This window comes from Kogia breviceps, chromosome 8 (assembly GCF_026419965.1).
Source record: "Kogia breviceps isolate mKogBre1 chromosome 8, mKogBre1 haplotype 1, whole genome shotgun sequence".
Taxonomy (NCBI): domain Eukaryota; kingdom Metazoa; phylum Chordata; class Mammalia; order Artiodactyla; family Physeteridae; genus Kogia; species Kogia breviceps.
The window spans coordinates 41,362,427-41,380,880 of NC_081317.1; the positions used below are offsets into that span (position 1 = coordinate 41,362,427).

The following is an 18,454-nucleotide window of genomic DNA, read 5'->3' on the forward strand; positions in this document are numbered from 1 at the left end:
ACTATTGGGAAAACAAAACAAAACAAATCTAGTGGCTAATACAATTTTTCACATACGTCTATGATTTTTAACAGGCATTAAGTGCAGAGGTGGCTGAACAGAGAACATTGCTGTCTGATCCCAGGTTAGCCTCTAGTTTCTTGAGTTGGGCCTATTTCATACCCTATGAAACACCAGAATGAACGTTCTCTTTCTAACTAAAGAAGTGATGTAAGAAATGACTGATTGAAATTGGCAATAAGACTAGATGATAAATATAAATAAGCATTTTGTTCAACTGAAATATCATGACTTCAAATTATTATAAATACATCGAAAGTGTGTTGACATTTATGTAGTATTTTTATTTCACAAAGTTTTCCACATGTTATATTCATCTCTGTAACATATCTGAGAAAGGAAGAAATGTAATGTTATTCTGACTTTTTATGAGAAACCCGAGGCAGAGAAAGTGTATGACACAGGCTTTTAGTTATTTAGAGGTTAGGAGTGGAAGAGGAATTGGACTTCCTGATTCAACACCGGTTGCTCCTTTGATTAAGCTCCAGAGTGAGCAGCAGGTTAAGAAAAAATCCTTTGATGTCAAGAAAGAATCTCCGAGGTAGTTAGTGCATAGAGGAGAGGGATCTACTCAAGGGAACAGATGAACCTCCGTGGGATAGGCTGGTGAGTTCAGAGAAGAACAAATGATCCCAACTAACTCATACCCACAGATATTTAAGATCTATAGCAAAACCTTTTATTGTTGAAACTGTTGGACTTGGTCTTCATTTTAAGACTTTGGATTATACTTAAGAAAAGGAGACACAAAAGGCAGAGTCATCCATAGGGTTGAAATAGCCCTTATTGACCATATGTGGCCTGTGCCAGGGGCCCTACTGCCATAATTTGCTAAATGATTAAGCACCTACATGTGGTAAGTGACCTTCTTAGCTATTCATGTTACCTTTCATAGGGTCTAAAAAGGAAGAAAACTGTATTCAAGATGAATTCTTGAATTTTTTATTGGAGAAAAAATTAGATACCATTGGGCATTTGACTTTCACTTATCACAGTGAACCTTCACCATGGCTCACCCTTTCTAATGTGTGGAAATTCCATGGGGGCAGTTTATATGGCCACTATAATATAGGTCGAAACTAACTGTGAGGTTGTTGGGATAGGCAAGAGGATCGATTGTCAGTGGTGAATGAACGCTCTGAATTACTAATACACTTCAACTGAAAACCACTGGGTTGACTGGTTCAAGATGGTGGAGTAGAAGGACGTGCACTTACTCCCTCTTGTGAGAGCACTGGAAGCAAAGGAAGATACTGGAACTCACCAAAAAAGATATCCCACATCCAAAGACAAAGGAGAAGTTGCAACAAGATGGTAGGAGGGGTGCAATCACAATAAAATCAAATCCCATAACCACTGGGTGGATGACTCACAAACTGGAGAACACTTATACCACAGAAGTCCACCCACTGGAGTGAAGGTTCTCAGCCCCACGTCAGGCTTCCCAACCTGGAGATTCGGCAATGAGAGGAGGAATTCCCAGAGAATCAGACTTTGAGGCTAGCAGGATTTGATTGCAGGGCTTCGACAGGACTGGAGGAAACAGAGACTCCACTCTTGGATGGCACACACAAAGTAGTGTGCGCATCAGGACCAGGGGGAAGGAGCAGTGACCTCATAGGAGACTGAACCAGACCTACCTGCTAGTGTTGGAGGGTCTCCTGCAGAGGCGGGGGATGGCTGCGGCTCACTGCAGGGACAAGGACACTGGCAGTAGAAGTTCTGGGAAATACTCCTTGGTGTGAACCCTCCCAGAGTCTGCCATTAGCCCCACCAAAGAGCCTCTAGGCTCCAGTGCTGGGTTGCCTCAGGCCAAACAACCAACAGGGAGGGAACCCAGCCCCACTCATCAGCAGACAAGCAGATTAAAGTTTTACTAAGCTCTGCCCTCCAGAGCAACTCCCAGCTCTACCCACCACCAGTCCCTGCCATCAGGAAACTTGCACAGCCTCTTAGATGGCCTCATCCACCAGACAGCAGGCAGCAGAAGCAAGAAGAACTACAGTCCTGTAGCCTGTGGAATGAAAACCACATTCACAGAAAGATGGACAAAATGAAAAGGCAGAGGGCTATGTACCAGATGAAGCAACAAGATAAAACACCAGAAAAACAACTAAATGAAGTGGAGATAGGCAACCTTCCAGAAAAAGAATTCAGAATAATGATAGTGAAGGTGATCCGGGACCTCAGAAAAAGAATGGAGGCAAAGATTGAGAAGATGCAAGAAAAGTTTAACAAAGACCTAGAAGAATTAAAGAATAAACACCTAGAAGAATTAAAGAACAAAGAAACAGAGATGAACAATACAATAACTGAAATGAAAAATACATTAGAAGGAATCAATAGCAGAATAACTGAGTCAGAAGAATGGATAAGTGACCTGGAAGACAGAATGGTGGAATTCACTGCTGCGGAACAGAATAAAGAAAAAAGAATGAAAAGAAATGGAGACAGCCTAAGACACCTCTGGGACAACATTAAACACACCAACGTTCGCATTATAGGGGTCCCAGAAGGAGGAGAGAGAGGGGAAGGACCTGAGAAATTATCTGAAGAGATTATAGTTGAAAACTTCCCTAACATGGGAAAGGAAATAGCCACCAGAGTCCAGGAAGCGCAGACAGGCCCAGGAAGGATAAACCCAAGGAGAAACACACTGAGACACACAGTAATCAAATTGACAAAAATTAAAGGCAAAGAAAAATTATTGAAAGCAACAAGGGAAAAACGACAAATAACATACAAGGGAACTCCCATAAGCTTAACAGCTGATTTCTCAGCAGAAACTCTACAAGCCAGAAGGCAGTGGCACAATATATTTAAAGTGATGAAAGGGAAGAACCTACAACCAAGATTAAGCTACATGGCAAGGATCTCATTCAGATTCAATGGAGAAATCAGAAGCTTTACAGACAAGCAAAAGCTAAGAGGATTCAGCACTACCAAACCAGCTCTACAACAAATGCTAAAGGAACTTCTCTAAGCAGGAAACACAAGGGAAGAAAAGGACCTACAAAAACAAACTCAAAACAGTTAAGAAAATGGTAATAGGAACATACATATTGATAATTACCTTAAATGTGAATGGATTAAATACTCCAACCAAAAGACACAGGCTTGCTGAATGGATAGAAAAACAACACCCATATATATGCTGTTTACAAAAGACCCACTTCAGACGTAGAGAAACATACAGACTGAAAGTGAGGGGATGGAAAAAGATATTCCATGCAAATGGAAATCAACAAAAGCTGGAGTAGCAATACTTATATCACATAAAATAGACTTTAAAATAAAGAATGTTACAAGAGACAAGGAAGGACACTACATAATGATCAAGGGATCAATCTGAGAAGAAGATATAACAATTATAAATATATATGCACCCAACATAGGAGCACCTCAATACATAAGGCAAATGCTAACAGCTATAAAAGAGGAAATCGACAGTAACAGTAATAGTGGGGGACTTTAACACCTTACTTACACCTATGGACAGATCATCCAGACAGAAAATTAATAAGGAAATACAAGCTTTAAATGACACAATAGAGGGCTTCCCTGGTGGCGCAGTGGTTAAGAATCCGCCTGCCAATGCAGGGGACATGGGTTCGAGCCCTAGTCCGAGAAGATCCCACATGCCGCGGAGCAACTAGGCCCATGAGCCACAACACCTGAGCCTGCACGTCTGGAGCCTCTGCTCCGCAACAAGGGAGGCCACGACAGTGAGAGACCCACGCACGGCGATGAAGAGTGGCCCCCACTCGCCGCAACTAGGGAAAGCCCTCACACAGAAACGAAGACCCAGCACAGCTAAAAATAAATAAATAAATATTTTTTAAATGACACGATAGATCAGATAGACTTAATATTTATGGGACATTCCATCTGAAAACAGCAGATTACACTGTCTTCTCAAGTGCATATGGAACACTCTCCAGGAGAGATCACAGCTTGGGTCACAGATCAAGCCTCAGTTAATTTAAGAAAATCTAAATCATATCAAACATCTTTTCCAACCACAATGCTATGAGATTAGAATTAAATTAAAGGGAAAAAAAGGAAAAAACACAAACACATGGAGGCTAAACAATATGTTACTAAATAACCAAGAGATCGCGGAAGACATCAAAGAGGAAATCAAAAAATACCTGGAGACAAATAACAATGAAAACACGACAATCCAAAACCTATGGGATGCAGCAAAAGCAGTTCTAAGAGGGAAGTTTATAGCTATACAAGCCTACCTCAAGAAACAAGAAAAATCTCAAACAATCTAACCTTACACCTAAAGGAACTAGAGAAAGAAGAACAAACAAAACACAAGGTTAGTAGCAGGAAAGAAATCATAAGGATCAGAGCAGAAATAAATGAAATAGAAACAAAACAATAGCAAAGATCAATAAAACCAAAAGCTGGTTCTTTGAGAAGATAAACAAAATTGATAAACCTTTAATCAGACTTATCAAGAAAGAGAGGGAGAGGACTCAAAGCAATAAAATTAGAAATGAAAAAGGAGAAGTTACAATGGACACTGCAGAACTACAAAGCAAAATAAGAGACTACTATAAGCAACCCTATGCCAATAAAATGGAAAACCTGGAAGACATGGACAAATTCTTAGAAAGGTATACCTTCCAAGACTGAACCAGGAAGAAATAGAAAATAGGGACAGACCAATCACAAGTAATGAAATTGAAACTGTGATTAAAAATCTTCTAACAAACAAAAGTTCAGGACCAGATGGCTTCACAGGTGAATTCTAGCAAACATTTAGAGAAGAGCTAACACGCATCCTTTTCAAACTCTTCCAAAATATTGCAGAGGAAGGAACAGTCCCAAACTCATTCTATTGAGGCCACCATCACCGATACCAAAACCAGACAAAGATACTACAGAAAAAGAAAATTACAGACTGACATCACTGATGAATATAGATGCAAAGATCCTCAACAAAATACTAGCAAACAGAATCCAACAACAAATTTAAAAGATCATATACCATAATCAAGTGGGATTTACCCCAGGGATGCAAGGATCCTTCAATATAGCAAATCAATCAGTGTGATACACCATATTAACAGTTTGAAGAATAAAAACCATATGATCATCTCAATACATGCAGAAAAAGCTTTTGAGAAAATTCAACACTCATTGATGACAAAAACTTTCCAGAAAGTGGGCATACCTCAAGGTAATACCTCAACATAATAAAGGCCATATATGACAAACTCACAGCAAACATCATTCTCAATGGTGAAAAACTGAAAGCATTTCCTCTAAGATCAGGATCAAGAAAGGATGTTCACTCTCACCACTATTATTCAACATAGTTTTGGAAGTCCTAGCCACAGCAATCAGAGAAGAAAAGGAAATAAAAGGAATACAAATTGGAAAAGAAGAAGTAAAACTGTCACTGTTTGCAGATGACATGACACTGTACATAGATAATCCTAAAGACGCCAACAGAAAACTACTAGAGCTAATCAATGAATTTGGTAAAGTTGCAGGATACAAAATCAATGCACTAACAACGAAAGATCAGAAGGAGAAATTAAGGAAACAATCCCATTCACCATCACAACAAAAAGAATAAAACAGCTAGGAATAAACCTACCTAAGGAGGTAAAAGACCTGTACTCAGAAAACTATAAGACACTGATGAAAGAAATCAAAGATGACACAAACAGATGGAGAGATATACCATGTTCTTGGATGGGAAGAATCAACATTGTGAAAATGACTATACTACCCAAAGCAATCTACAGATTCAGTGCAATCCCTATCAAATGAGCAATGGCACTTTTTACAGGACTAGAACAAAATATCTTAAAATTATGGAGACACCAAAGACCCTAAATAGCCAAAGCAGTTTTGAGGGAAAAAAATGGAGCTGGAGGAATCAGACTTCCTGACTTCAGACTATACTACAAAGCTGTAGTAATCAAGACAATATGGTACTGGCACAGAAACAGAAATATAGTTCAATGGAAGAGGATAGAAAGCCCAGAGATAAACTCACTCACCTATGGTCAACTAATCTATGACAAAGGAGGCAAAGATATATACAACGGAGAAAAGAGAGTCTCTTCAATAAGTGGTGCTGGGAAAACTGGACAGCTACCTGTAAAAGTATGAAATTAGAACACTCCCTAACACCATACACAAAAATAAACTCAAAATAGATTAAAGACCTACAGGTAAGACCAGACACTAAAAAACTCTTAAGAGGAAAACACAGAAAGAACACTCTGAGATAAATCACAGCAAGATCTTTTTTGACTCACCTCCTACAGTAATGGAAATAAAAACAAAAATAAACAAATGGGACCTGATGAAACTTCAAAGCTTTTGCACAGCAAAGCAAACTACAAACAAGGAGAAAAGACAACCCTCAGAATGGGAGAAAATATTTGCAAATGAATCAATGGACAAAGGGTTAATCTCCAAAATATATAAACAGCTCATGCAGCTCAATATTTTTTTTAACTGACAATTAAAAGGTATGACTTTTTTTTTTAGCATCTTTATTGGAGTATAATTGCTTTACAATGGTGTGTTAGTTTCTGCTTTATAACAAAGTGAATCAGGTATACATATACATATGTTCCCATATCTCTTCCCTCTTGTGTCTCCCTCCCTCCCACCCTCCCTATCCGACCCCACTAGGTGGTCACAAAGCACAGAGCTGATCTCCCTGTGCTATGCGGCTGCTTCCCACTAGCTATCTGTTTTACGTTTGGTAGTGTTTATATGTCCATGCCACTCTCTCACTTTGTCCCAGATACCCTTCCCCCTCCCCATATCCTCAAGTCCATTCTCTAGTAGGTCTGTGTCTTTATTCCCATCTTGCCCCGAGGTTCTTCATGACCATTTTTTTCTTAGATTCCATATACATGTGTTAGCATACGGTATTTGTTTTTCTCTTTCTGATTTACTTTGCTCTGTATGACAGACTCTAGGTCCATCCACGTCACTACAAATAACTCAATTTCGTTTCTTTTTATGGCTGAGTAATATTCCATTGTATATATGTGCCACATCTTCTTTATCCATTCATCTGTTAATGGACACTTAGGTTGCTTCCATGTCCTGGCTATTGTAAATAGAGCTGCAATGAACATTTTCGTACATGACTCTTTTTTTTCTGTTTTTTTGCGGTACGCGGGCTTCTCACTGTTGTGGCCTCACCCGTTGCACAGCACAGGCTCCAGACACGGAGGCTCAGTGGCCACGGCTCACGGGCCTAGCTGCTCTGCGGCATGTGGGATCTTCCCAGACCGGGGCACGAACCCGTGTCCCCTGCATCGGCAGGCGGACTCTCAACCACTACGCCACCATGGAAGCCCTAACATGACTCTTTTTGAATTATGGTTTTGTCAGAGTACATGCCCAGTAGTGGGATTGCTAGGTCATATGGTAGTTCTATTTTTAGCTTTTTAAGGAACCTCCATACTGTTCCCCATAGTGGCTGTATCAATTTACATTCCCACCAACAGTGCAAGAGGGTTCCCTTTTCTCCACACCCTCTCCAGCATTTATTGTTTGTAGATTTTTTGATGATGACCATTCTGACCAGTGTGAGATGATATCTCATTGTAGTTTTGATTTGCATTTCTCTAATGATTAATGATGTTGAGCATTCTTTCATGCGTTTGTTGGCAATCTGTATATCTTCTTTGGAGAAATGTCTATTTAGGTCTTCTGCCCATTTTTGGATTGGGTTGTTTGTTTTGTTGATATTGAGCCGCATGAGCTGCTTGTAAATTTTGGAGATTAATCCTTTGTCGGTTGCTTCATTTGCAAATATTTTCTCCCATTCTGAGGGTTGTCTTTTCGTCTTGTTTATGGTTTCCTTTGCTGTGCAAAAGCTTTTAAGTTTCATTAGGTCCCATTTGTTTATTTTTGTTTTTATTTCCATTTCTCTAGGAGGTGGGTCAAAAAGGATCTTGCTGTGACTTATGTCATAGAGTGTTCTGCCTATGTTTTCCTTTAAGAGTTTGATAGTGTCTGGCCTTACATTTAGGTCTTCAATCCATTTTGAGTTTATTTTTGTGTATGGTGTTAGGGAGTATCCTAATTTCATTCTTTTACATGTAGCTGTCCAGTTTTCTCAGCACCACTTATTGAAGAGGCTGTCTTTTCTCTACTATATATTCTTGTCTCCTTTATCAAAGATAAGGTGACCATATGTGCATGGGTTTATCTCTGGGCTTTCTATCCTGTTCCATTGATGTATATTTCTATGTTTGTGCCAGTACCATACTCTCCTGATTACTGTAGTTCTGAAGTCAGGGTGCCTGATTCCTCCAGCTCCATTTTTCGTTCTCAAGATTGCTTTGGCTATTCGGGGTCTTTTGTGTTTCCATACAAATTATGATACTTTTTGTTCTAGTTCTGTGAAAAATGCCAGTGGTAGTTTGATAGGGATTGCATTGAATCTGTAGATTGCTTTGGGTAGTAGAGTCATTTTCACAATGTTGATTCTTCCAATCCAAGAACATGGTATGTCTCTCCATCTATTTGTATCATCTTTAATTTCTTTCATTAGTGTCTTATAGTTTTCTGCATACAGGTCTTTTGTCTCCCTAGGTAGGTTTATTCCTAGGTATTTTATTCTTTTTGTTGCAATGGTAAATGGGAGTGTTTCCTTAATGTCTCTTTCAGATTTTTCATCATTAGTGTATAGGAATGCAAGAGATTTCTGTGCATTAATTTTGTATTTTGCTACTTTACCAAATTCATTGATTAGCTCTAGTAGTTTTCTTGTAGCATTCTTAGGATTCTCTTTGTATACTATCATGTCATCTGCAAACAGTGACAGCTTTACTTCTTTTCCAATTTAGATTCCTTTTATTTCTTTTTCTTCTCTGATTGCTGTGGCTAAAACTTCCAAAACTATGTTGAATAAGAGTGGTGAGAGTGGGCAACCTTGTCTTGTTCCTGATCTTAGAGGAAATGCTTTCAGTTTTTCACCATTGACAATGATGTTTGCTGTGGGTTTGTCATATATGGCCTTTATTGTGTTGAGGCAAGTTCCCTCTATGCCTACTTTCTGCAGGGTTTTTATCATAAATGGGTGTTGAATTTTGTCAAAAGCTTTCTCTGCATATATAGATGATCATATGGTTTTTCTCCTTCAGTTTGTTAATATGGTGTATCACATTGATTGATTTGTGTATATTGAGGAATGCTTGCATTCCTGGGATAAACCCCACTTGATCATGGTGTATGATCCTTTTAATGTGCTGTTGGATTCTGTTTGCTAGTATTTTGTTGAGGATTTTTGCATCTATGTTCATCAGTGATATTGGCCTATAGTTTTCTTTCTTTGTGACATCTTTGTCTGGTTTTGGTATCAGGGTGATGGTGGCCTCGTAGAATGAGTTTGGGAGTGATCCTCCCTCTGCTATATTTTGGAAGAGTTTGAGGAAGGATAGGTGTTAGCTCTTCTCTAAATGTTTGATAGAATTCGCCTGTGAAACCATCTGGTCCTGGGCTTTTATTTGTTGGAAGATTTTTAATCAGTTTCAATTTCAGATGCAGCTCAATATTAGAAACACAAACAACCCAATCAAAAAATGGGCAGAAGACCTAAATAGGCATTTCTCCAAAGAAGACATACAGATAGCCAAGAGGCATGTGAAAAGCTGCTCAACATCACTATTAGAGAAATGCAAATCAAAACTACAATGAGGTATCACCTCACACCAGTTAGCATGGGCGTCATCAGAAAATCTACAAACAACAAATGCTGGCGAGGGTGTGGAGAAAAGGGAGCCCCCTCTTGCACTGTTGGTGGGAATGTAAATTGATACAGCCACTATGGAAAACAGTATGGCGATTCCTTAAAAAACTAAAAACAGAATTACCATGTGACCCAGCATTCACACTACTGGACATATACCCAGCAAAAACCATAATTTAAAAAGACACATGCACCCCAATGTTCATTGCAGCACTATTTACAGTAGCCAGCTAGCTCATGGAAGCAACCTAAATGCCCATCAACAGACGAATGGGTAAAGAAGATATGGTACATATATACAATGGAATATTACTGAACCATAAAAAGGAACGAAATTGGGTCATTTGTAGAGACGTGGATGGACCTAGGAACTGTCATACGGAGTGAAGTAAGTCAGAAAGAGAAAAACAAATATCGTATATTAACGCATATACATGGAATCTAGACAAATGGTACAGATGAACCAGTTTGCAAGGCCGAAACAGAGACACAGATGTAGAGAACAAACTTATGGACATGAAAGGGGGAAAGCAGGGGGGTGGAGAGTGTTGAATTGGGAGATTGGGATTGGCATATATACACTAATATGTATAAAATAGATAAGTAATAAGAACCTGCTGTATAAAAAATAAAATTGTTTTTTAAAAACATTAAAAAAAAGAAAACCACTGGGTTACAAAAGCTTATAAATGAAATTATGTCCATTTACCTGGCATGAATAATTTATTGATTGAATATTTTGGGTAAAAGTTTAATGGAGACACTTGAGACGTGAGATGTCTTTCCGACTTTTACACTTTCAAAAATATTTTGGGCATCCCTGCTTTGTACTGTGCTAGTGCTTGTAGTATATCCATTAATAAAATGAAGACCCCTACCCTATGGAGCTTGTACTCTAGTGGGGAAGACACAACATGCCACAGACATAAATAAATAAAATAAATAGAATGATAGGAAGTGCTAGATATGGGAGCAAAACGAGGCCAGGGTAAAGGACCTTATGGTGAGGCAGTGCGCTACAGGTAGTGTAGTCAGGTTAGTCACACCAGAAGGTGATATTTGAGTCAAGACTTGAAGGAGGTGGCAGCATTCATCTGTATGACTTTAAGTCATTTAGATAATCAGATTCTTGGGTTACCTAAGTGAATATTTGATTAATGGCTTCCATATGACGCCCCCTTGAATACCGAGCAGTACCCCACCAAATGCAATTACTTAACACATTAATGGGTAGGGCATCTAGTTTTGAGGAGGGCCTTTCATTTCCTCCTCCCCTTCGCTTTTACTTCACTCTGATGCGTTCGGTTGGATGAAAGTGGTTTGAAGAGAAAGGAAGTCGAATATAATTTCATTGGTTTTTTTTTTTTTATGTACTCTTTTTAACTTGCCCATATATTTAACATTTTGGGGGCACTTCATTTCTTCTTGTGGATTCAAGTTACCATCTGTGTCATTTCCTGTCCACCTGAAGGATTTCCTTTATTATTTCTTAAAAGGTAGGTCTGCTAGCAACAAATTCTCTCAGATTTTGTCTATTTGGAAACATCTTTCTTTTGTCTTCATTTTTAAAGGATGGTTTTGCTGACTCTATAATTATTTGTTGACTTTGTTATACAGCAGAAACTAACACAATATTGTAAAGCAATTATACTCCAATAAAGATGTTAAAAAAAAACAAAAAGAATCCACACCTAGACACATCATGGTTGAATTGCTAAAAGCCAAAACAAAGAAAACATGTTGAAAGCAGCAAGAGAAAAATCACTCACTGTGTACAGAGGAACCACAATACAATAATGACTCATCATCAGAAGCGAGTCCAAAAGGCAGTGAAGTGGCATAATTTCATTGTTTTTGAGGCTCATTTCTTGATGCTGTATCAGGTGTGATACCAAAGTGGATGAGCACCTGGATGTTTTTAGGCACCACAAAGAGTCATTTCTCAGTGAGGGCTGCTGCTTCGCTTGTTTAGGAGCTATAAACCTGTTTTTCTAGTCAGGTTGTCTTCTGTTCTCATCATATCCTGCTCAGGGGCATGTGTCCTTACTGACCCCTTCATTTTACAGATAGGGAAATGGAGGCAGAAACAGGAAGAGATTGCCTGATTTCATGCAGCTGGAGTGGCCAGGTGGTGGGAAGGACAGAGTCTCAAACTTAACTCTGCCTCTCACATCTTACATTCTGCCAGCCAGCTCCTCTATGAATGCCGGGACAGACAGTGCAACAGTATGCATATGCTGATTTGGGAGCATTATCCTGAGAATCTGTTACTTTGAATGATTGCTCCTTGACTCTTCACAAGAAAAATGTTGACATTTAGGGCCTTCTTATTTTGCTTTTGTTGTAAGCCAGATAGCAGCGAGTGTGGAACTCTCAGACTCCATTTTTGTCCCATTATAGCTGAGGGAATATTTGTGTGTTTCGTACGTGGGATCATGAAGTTGACTTGTAATCACCACTCTTTGGAGTGAAAATTATAGAAAATTATTTGGGCACTACAGCCAAATGTAATTCTGGGGTCCCGCCTCTTGAGTTCTGTATTAGTTTGTATAGTGGCAAGGGTGATGGAGTCAGTTTGGACCACCCCTGGCCCTTAACAACGTCTTATTTAACGTCTCTGAATTTCAGTGTTCTGATCTGGAAATGGGAAAAGGTTTGGCTCCTTTTAGAGATATTTTGAGGTTTAAAGATATTGTCTGTACATCATGTGGCATATAAGGGGCATTCAGAAATGGTAGCTGTTGTCGTCATCAACCTCATAACTTGTCCAATGTTTCATGTATGCACAATTTCTTTTCTTCATGGTAGGACGCAGCCCATAATAGCATTCCTATCATGTTGGTAGGAAACAAGGCTGATCTTCGTGATGCTGCTGAAGCGGAAGGACAAAAATGTGTCCCAGGGTACTTTGGAGAAAAACTGGCCATGGTAAGAGTAAGAGTGTGTCCAAATTGGGAGGGATCTTTCAATTCTGTCTATATTTGCTGAAGAGGCTGTTTGACAAACTCCACTCTGTTTGATAAGTCTTCTGTCCGTATGCAGGCAGAACTCCAGTGCCCCCCATCCATCCCATGCATGTAAATAATTACACCAAGAGTTAAATCCCTTGTGGAGGTAAAACAATCACATGATCATTTTCCCCCACTGAGTACCAATGACAAAGGGGATGCAAAATTATCCTGTCTTCCTCCCCACTCTTCCCCAGTTCCTGGAATCCTTCTCTAGTCCTGGAACCTAGGTAAAGGAAGTAGAATGGGTGTCCTGTTTTGAAAAGATGGGTTTGGTTCCAGAGGGTCACTGTGCCAAGGGGCAGTAGATGGTGCAGTGTGTCACCTGGGTAAAGGGGTGAAGAGAATTGGAAGATTCATTCTTTTCTCTAAGATTTGTGTCAGTTGGAACAGTATAAAATTATTTTTGGCTATGCATTTGTACAAAGGATGGACCTCATATCTGTCCAGATTATTATTGTGGGCAGTGTTTATTCTCTCATTATTATCATTGTGTCAGAATGCTATGTGGCCCTCTTATGACTTGTCTTACCCAAACAAGGAACCAGATGCTCCTTAGGTCAAATGTGAAGTTTTTATCATAACAGTCCGATCTGACATTGCTATCACTGTTGTCTGTCATCAGCATGAAAGGACTGCTCTGTAACATATACATGTGAACTTTAAAAAGAAGTTTCAATTTCACTATTCTAAGTTGGAATTGTTTCTTGTTTTAAATTTTAGAACTGTGAGCCAAATATGATAAACATCAAAACTAGGCAGTGAGGGCTTTCCTGGTGGTGCAGTGGTTGAGAGTCCGCCTGCCGATGCAGGGGACACGGGTTTGTGCCCCGGTCAGGGAAGATCCCACATACCGCAGAGCGGCTCTGCCCATGAGCCATGGCCGCTGAGCCTGCGCATCCAGAGCCTGTGCGTCTGGAGCCTGTGCTCCGCAAAGGGAGAGGCCACAAGAGTAAGAGGCCCGCATACCGCAAAAAAAAAAAACTAGGCAGTGAAATACAGAAGAGATCCATTCAACACATATTTAATTGTATCCACCATGTGAAAAAGCACTACATTGTGAGCTGAGCAAAGGGTAGAGAACAAAGGAAACCATCCTTGTACTCACATAGTTTACTGTCTGGGGGAGAGAGATGTTAAACCCATGTAATCCACATATTCCCCTAGAGAGCTCATAATTCCTGGCCACATGCCAATTTTATTCCCTCCCCCACAATTTCTCAGATTTCCCAAGGTTTGCTTATTTATTGTGCATCTCATGTCCTCCACCCTCCTGCATCCTCAAAGGCCATCTCTATTTCACCCTATAACATCCTGGCTATGAAATTCAGCAGCAACATAACCCATTTCTACTAGAAATACATTCATTTGGGGTATTTTTTAGATTTTCTATGGATTTGGGGGCTCATTGGTAAAGGTTTCATGGTAGTCTTTCCCCATTGTTTGGTTCTTCCTTCTCTCCCTGCTCCAGAGCACCCATCGCATCCTGCCCGTATCCCACACAGGACTGTGTCGCCCACACCCAGCCCCACAGCACACATAATTCTCCTTTCCTAAAGGAAACTGTCTCCAGCTGTTAGACAAAGACACACAAAAATAACCTCATCATTTACAACTGCGGCAAGTGCTTTGCTGGAAAAATACATGCATCAAGAGGTTTTACAGTAGGAAGACCTAATACCAACTTTTCAGAGTTAGAAAACACTTAATCTTAACTTCAAGGGAGGATTACCTAAAAATCTAGAAGGTAGGTAAAAGTCAGCCTGGGGAAAGGGGTTACTAGGCATATGGGATAACCTAGGTAGTGGTAACAGCAGGTGAAAAGGTCCTGAGGTGGGAGGGAATTTGGAGTGTTGGGGAAATAGAGGGACGGCCAGGGTAACTTGAGCACTGTGAGTGAGGGAGAGTGGTGGCAGGTAAAACTGGGAGGTTGGCTGGGGCCACATACAAGCTAGGCCTTGTCGGCCAGGTAAGCATTTCAACATTGCTTGAGAGGGATGGGAAGCATCAAAAGGTCTGAAGCAGGAGAGTGATATGATCAGTGATTGTATGTATAACCACTGGGAGGTTAAATAATAGACTAGAAAATGTCTATTGGTTTTAGCAACACAGAGGCTGCTGAATCTTGATAGGAAAAGATGATAGGGTGAAGGGGGGGCGGGATGTGTGCTAGCTGCCAGCCAAAAGGAGACTTTTTTTTTTTTTTTTTTTTTTTTTTTTTGCGGTACATGGGCCTCTCACTGTTGTGGCCTCTCCCATTGTGGAGCACAGTCTCCAGACACGCAGGCCCAGCGGCCATGGCTCATGGGCCCAGCCGCTCCGCGGCATGTGGGATCTTCCCGGATCAGGGCACGAACCCGTGTCCCCTGCATTGGCAGGCGGACTCTCAACCACTGCGCCACCAGGGAAGCCCAAGGAGACATATTTTTGATGGACATTTAATTCCTAAGTGGTTACCTTAAGCTATCATTTCTCTCTCCCTCTAATTATTTGATAGAGAACATTTGGTAGTATGTGTGACACTTGAATATAAGAGACTTAAACCATGAAATTTTGTATTGTGGGATTTTTTTTTTTGATGCAAAATAAAAATCCTCTGACTAGGAACTGTTCCTGGAATAACTAGGCTCAAACCTGGTTTTTTTTTTAAGTCTTGAAACTCAATCCAATTTCTTTTTTTTTTTTTTAACTTTTTTTTTGTCAATTTCTTAACTATTAGTTTTAGCATACTCAACAGGGCAATATTTTTATTTTATTGGTTTTAAAAGCAAACATTCCAGGAAACCTAATCAAAGCCTTCATTTACTGGTGTTTATATATATATATATATATATGTTTTTTACAGACCTATGGGGCATTATTTTGTGAAACAAGCGCCAAAGATGGTTCGAATATAGTGGAAGCTGTTCTCCACCTTACTCGGTAAAGTTTTGCCTTATATTTGGAAAACTGGATGTAGGATTGAATTTTCACTTAGCCGTTGTATGTGTCAAATTTCTTGACCATAATGTGAATCTACATGGGAAAACACTGTCTTGTCTTTCAGTAGTGGTTGGAGAAACAAACATAGTTTTTATTAAAAAACTGGTATGCTGCTTGTTCACTTGTGAACATTGGCAAAATACCTCTACTGCCAAACAAAGCAGGTGCATCTGAGGTGTCGTTGACATTTCTGCACAATGTCCCCACAAAGCTAATAGTTGACATGTGTGAATCACTTCCAGGAACCAGATTTTAAACACAAGAGACTATTATGACTATAACTATCTATTATATTATGACATTTTCCAAGGTAAAGGAAAAAGAACTCAACAAAACAAATTGTGTATCATGCCAGTTGGAAGCACTTTGTTTACATTATTACCCAGGTAATTATTAAGCTAAGGCAATGGTGTTAATAATAAATAACATTTGGGGATGTCGATTAGAATGAAAATTACATCATTGAGGAACTTGGTTTTAACTGTATTTTAATCCTTGCAGTATTCTTAGGAAATAATAATGTTTTCTGATGGACATACTTCTTCTCCCTAGTTTTCTGCCACAGATGAAAAGATGATTCTTTGCTGATCTAAAGGGATTCAATACCCCCCCCAAAAAAAAGAAAGAAAAAATGTAAAAATGCACATTAACAAAACCCAGCCAATGATCCTTAATTGCTGACAAAGCAAAAACATAATTTTAGGCATGTAGAGATTTGTGAGATTTGTGAGATTCTGATTTTATAAGAATCTTAACTTTAGTACAGTAAGGGGCTCCGTGCTACCTTAGCTTCAGGCAGGGAGTGCTGAATTGCTGCCTGGGCTGAGCACGAAAGGATGCTGCAGGCCAGGCCCTCTGCATGGCTGCTGGCTTCTGCCCAGCACGTTGGAGGACTGTAGTGTCAGGAGGCTCAAAGTCCAATCTTAAATCTACCCCGAACAGCTGTGGAGTCTTGACCAAGTCCCTGTCTTCCTTTAGGCATCTCTAATCTGTACATTGAGGGACAGGGCTAAAGAAAATGATCCCTAAGGCCGCTTCTAGTTCTGACAGTCTATGATTCCATATATAATAGCCTGGACTCTACTGAATAACATAATCACTGTTTAACACGGAATTGTCTTGTGGGGTCATGTTACAGTTAAATGACTCCAAATTGACCCGGTCACACCCAGAGTGCAGAATCGATCCTCTTTATTATATCATAAAGATAGGAGAGCCGACAGCCTTTTCCCCTGGTGCTCCTGCTGGCATGTTGGGTCAGCCCAGCAGCCTCCCTGTTTACAGTGTAGCTTCTTTACTTAAAACACCTGTGTGCAGGAGCATTCTGATAACAAGGTCACTTCTTGTGAATCACTTATCAAGGAGCTTTTTAAATTGTTGCTATTGCATTATGGGCTGGTTTGAGGCGTCTAGGTTAGTTACGTTAACAATGTGTTAAATAGGAAAATTATAAATAAACCAAAGTAAAGACTTTAATTTGCTTTATACTGTGTCATCAGATTGCTTGTCAAAGTACCCAAGACTTAAAATGGTACTGTTTCCACAAGCAGAATTACCACTTTAAAAAGTTTTACAGCTTTCAGAATGTTATGTATAATAGTAACTCCCCTTCATACCATGTCACGTCATAAAACTTGAACTAGAACAGTTTATGGGTTTGCACTGTCTGAAACAGTATTCATTTTTGAAGGAAGGCCATAAATGTTTGGTTAACAACCTGAACTCCTCTGCTTTTTCTTGGAAAAACCTCTCTATCCCAGGAAAAGTTTCTCCTAGAAATGCAGTTTCCCTGTAGGGCTGATAGACATTCATTCCAAGCATTGTCCACTGGTAAGTAAATCTGCCATCACTAGAGCCACAGGCTTTAAATGTTTTTCAATAGATTCAAGTACAACAGGCATTAAACTGGTCAATGGCCTAAAATTTGAGAAAAACACAAAAAGCTCAGGCTGATGTATCAGTTCAGCACCACTGCTAAGCCCATTGGGGATAAATCTGTCCATAAGATTGAGTCATTTTAAATGCAGTTGTTGGGCTTCCCTGGTGGCGCAGTGGTTGAGAGTCTGCCTGCTAATGCAGGGGACACGGGTTCGTGCCCCGGTCGGGGAGGATCCCACATGCCGCAGAGCAATTAGGCCTATGAGCCACAACTACTGACCCTGCGCGTCTGGAGCCTGTGCTCCACGACAAGAGAGGCCGCGATAGTGAGAGGCCCGCGCACTGCGATGAAGTGGCCCCCGCTTGCCACAACTAGAGAAAGCCCTCGCACAGAAACGAAGACCCAACACAGCCAAAAATTAATTAATTAATTATTGTTTTTAATGCAGTTGTTAAGCATATGGCAGTTTGGGGTGAGGTAATTTAATTTTCCCAGGCTTAAACCTGTTTTAGATGTTTGAAATTATATCTTCCTGATTTCCTTAAAGTGGGAGGTGCCTGCATCTTTGGTAGATTAAAGAAACTGAAGGCCAGGTGAACAATATGGATACCTATTTTTTTCTCCCTTAGTAATTGCTTTCAATGTTCAGTAATGTCTGCATTATTATCATTTCTGCTCAGCATGAAAGCCCTGTAGAGGTATCAGGGCATGTAAGATAAGCTGTGCAATTTAACATTAGAGAAAAAAAAAGAAAACAAAATACATGACCAGGCAGCC

At 39.9% G+C, this 18,454-nt stretch overlaps 1 protein-coding gene and 1 long non-coding RNA gene across 3 annotated transcripts in view; one reads left to right on the forward strand and one right to left on the reverse strand.

Annotated features, from left to right (window-relative positions):
• The window catches only part of RASEF (RAS and EF-hand domain containing), an 85,531-nt gene that overhangs the window by 60,123 nt on the left and 6,954 nt on the right, over window positions 1–18,454 (forward strand). For both annotated transcript variants that reach the window (XM_059072288.2, XM_067041282.1), the window contains 2 exons: window positions 12,617–12,736; window positions 15,662–15,738. In XM_059072288.2, the coding sequence (XP_058928271.1) occupies window positions 12,617–12,736; window positions 15,662–15,738 (197 nt within the window). The remainder of the gene's footprint in view (window positions 1–12,616; window positions 12,737–15,661; window positions 15,739–18,454) is intronic.
• Window positions 1–18,454, reverse strand: part of LOC131761473 (uncharacterized) — an 83,551-nt gene that overhangs the window by 32,828 nt on the left and 32,269 nt on the right. The window lies entirely within an intron of this gene.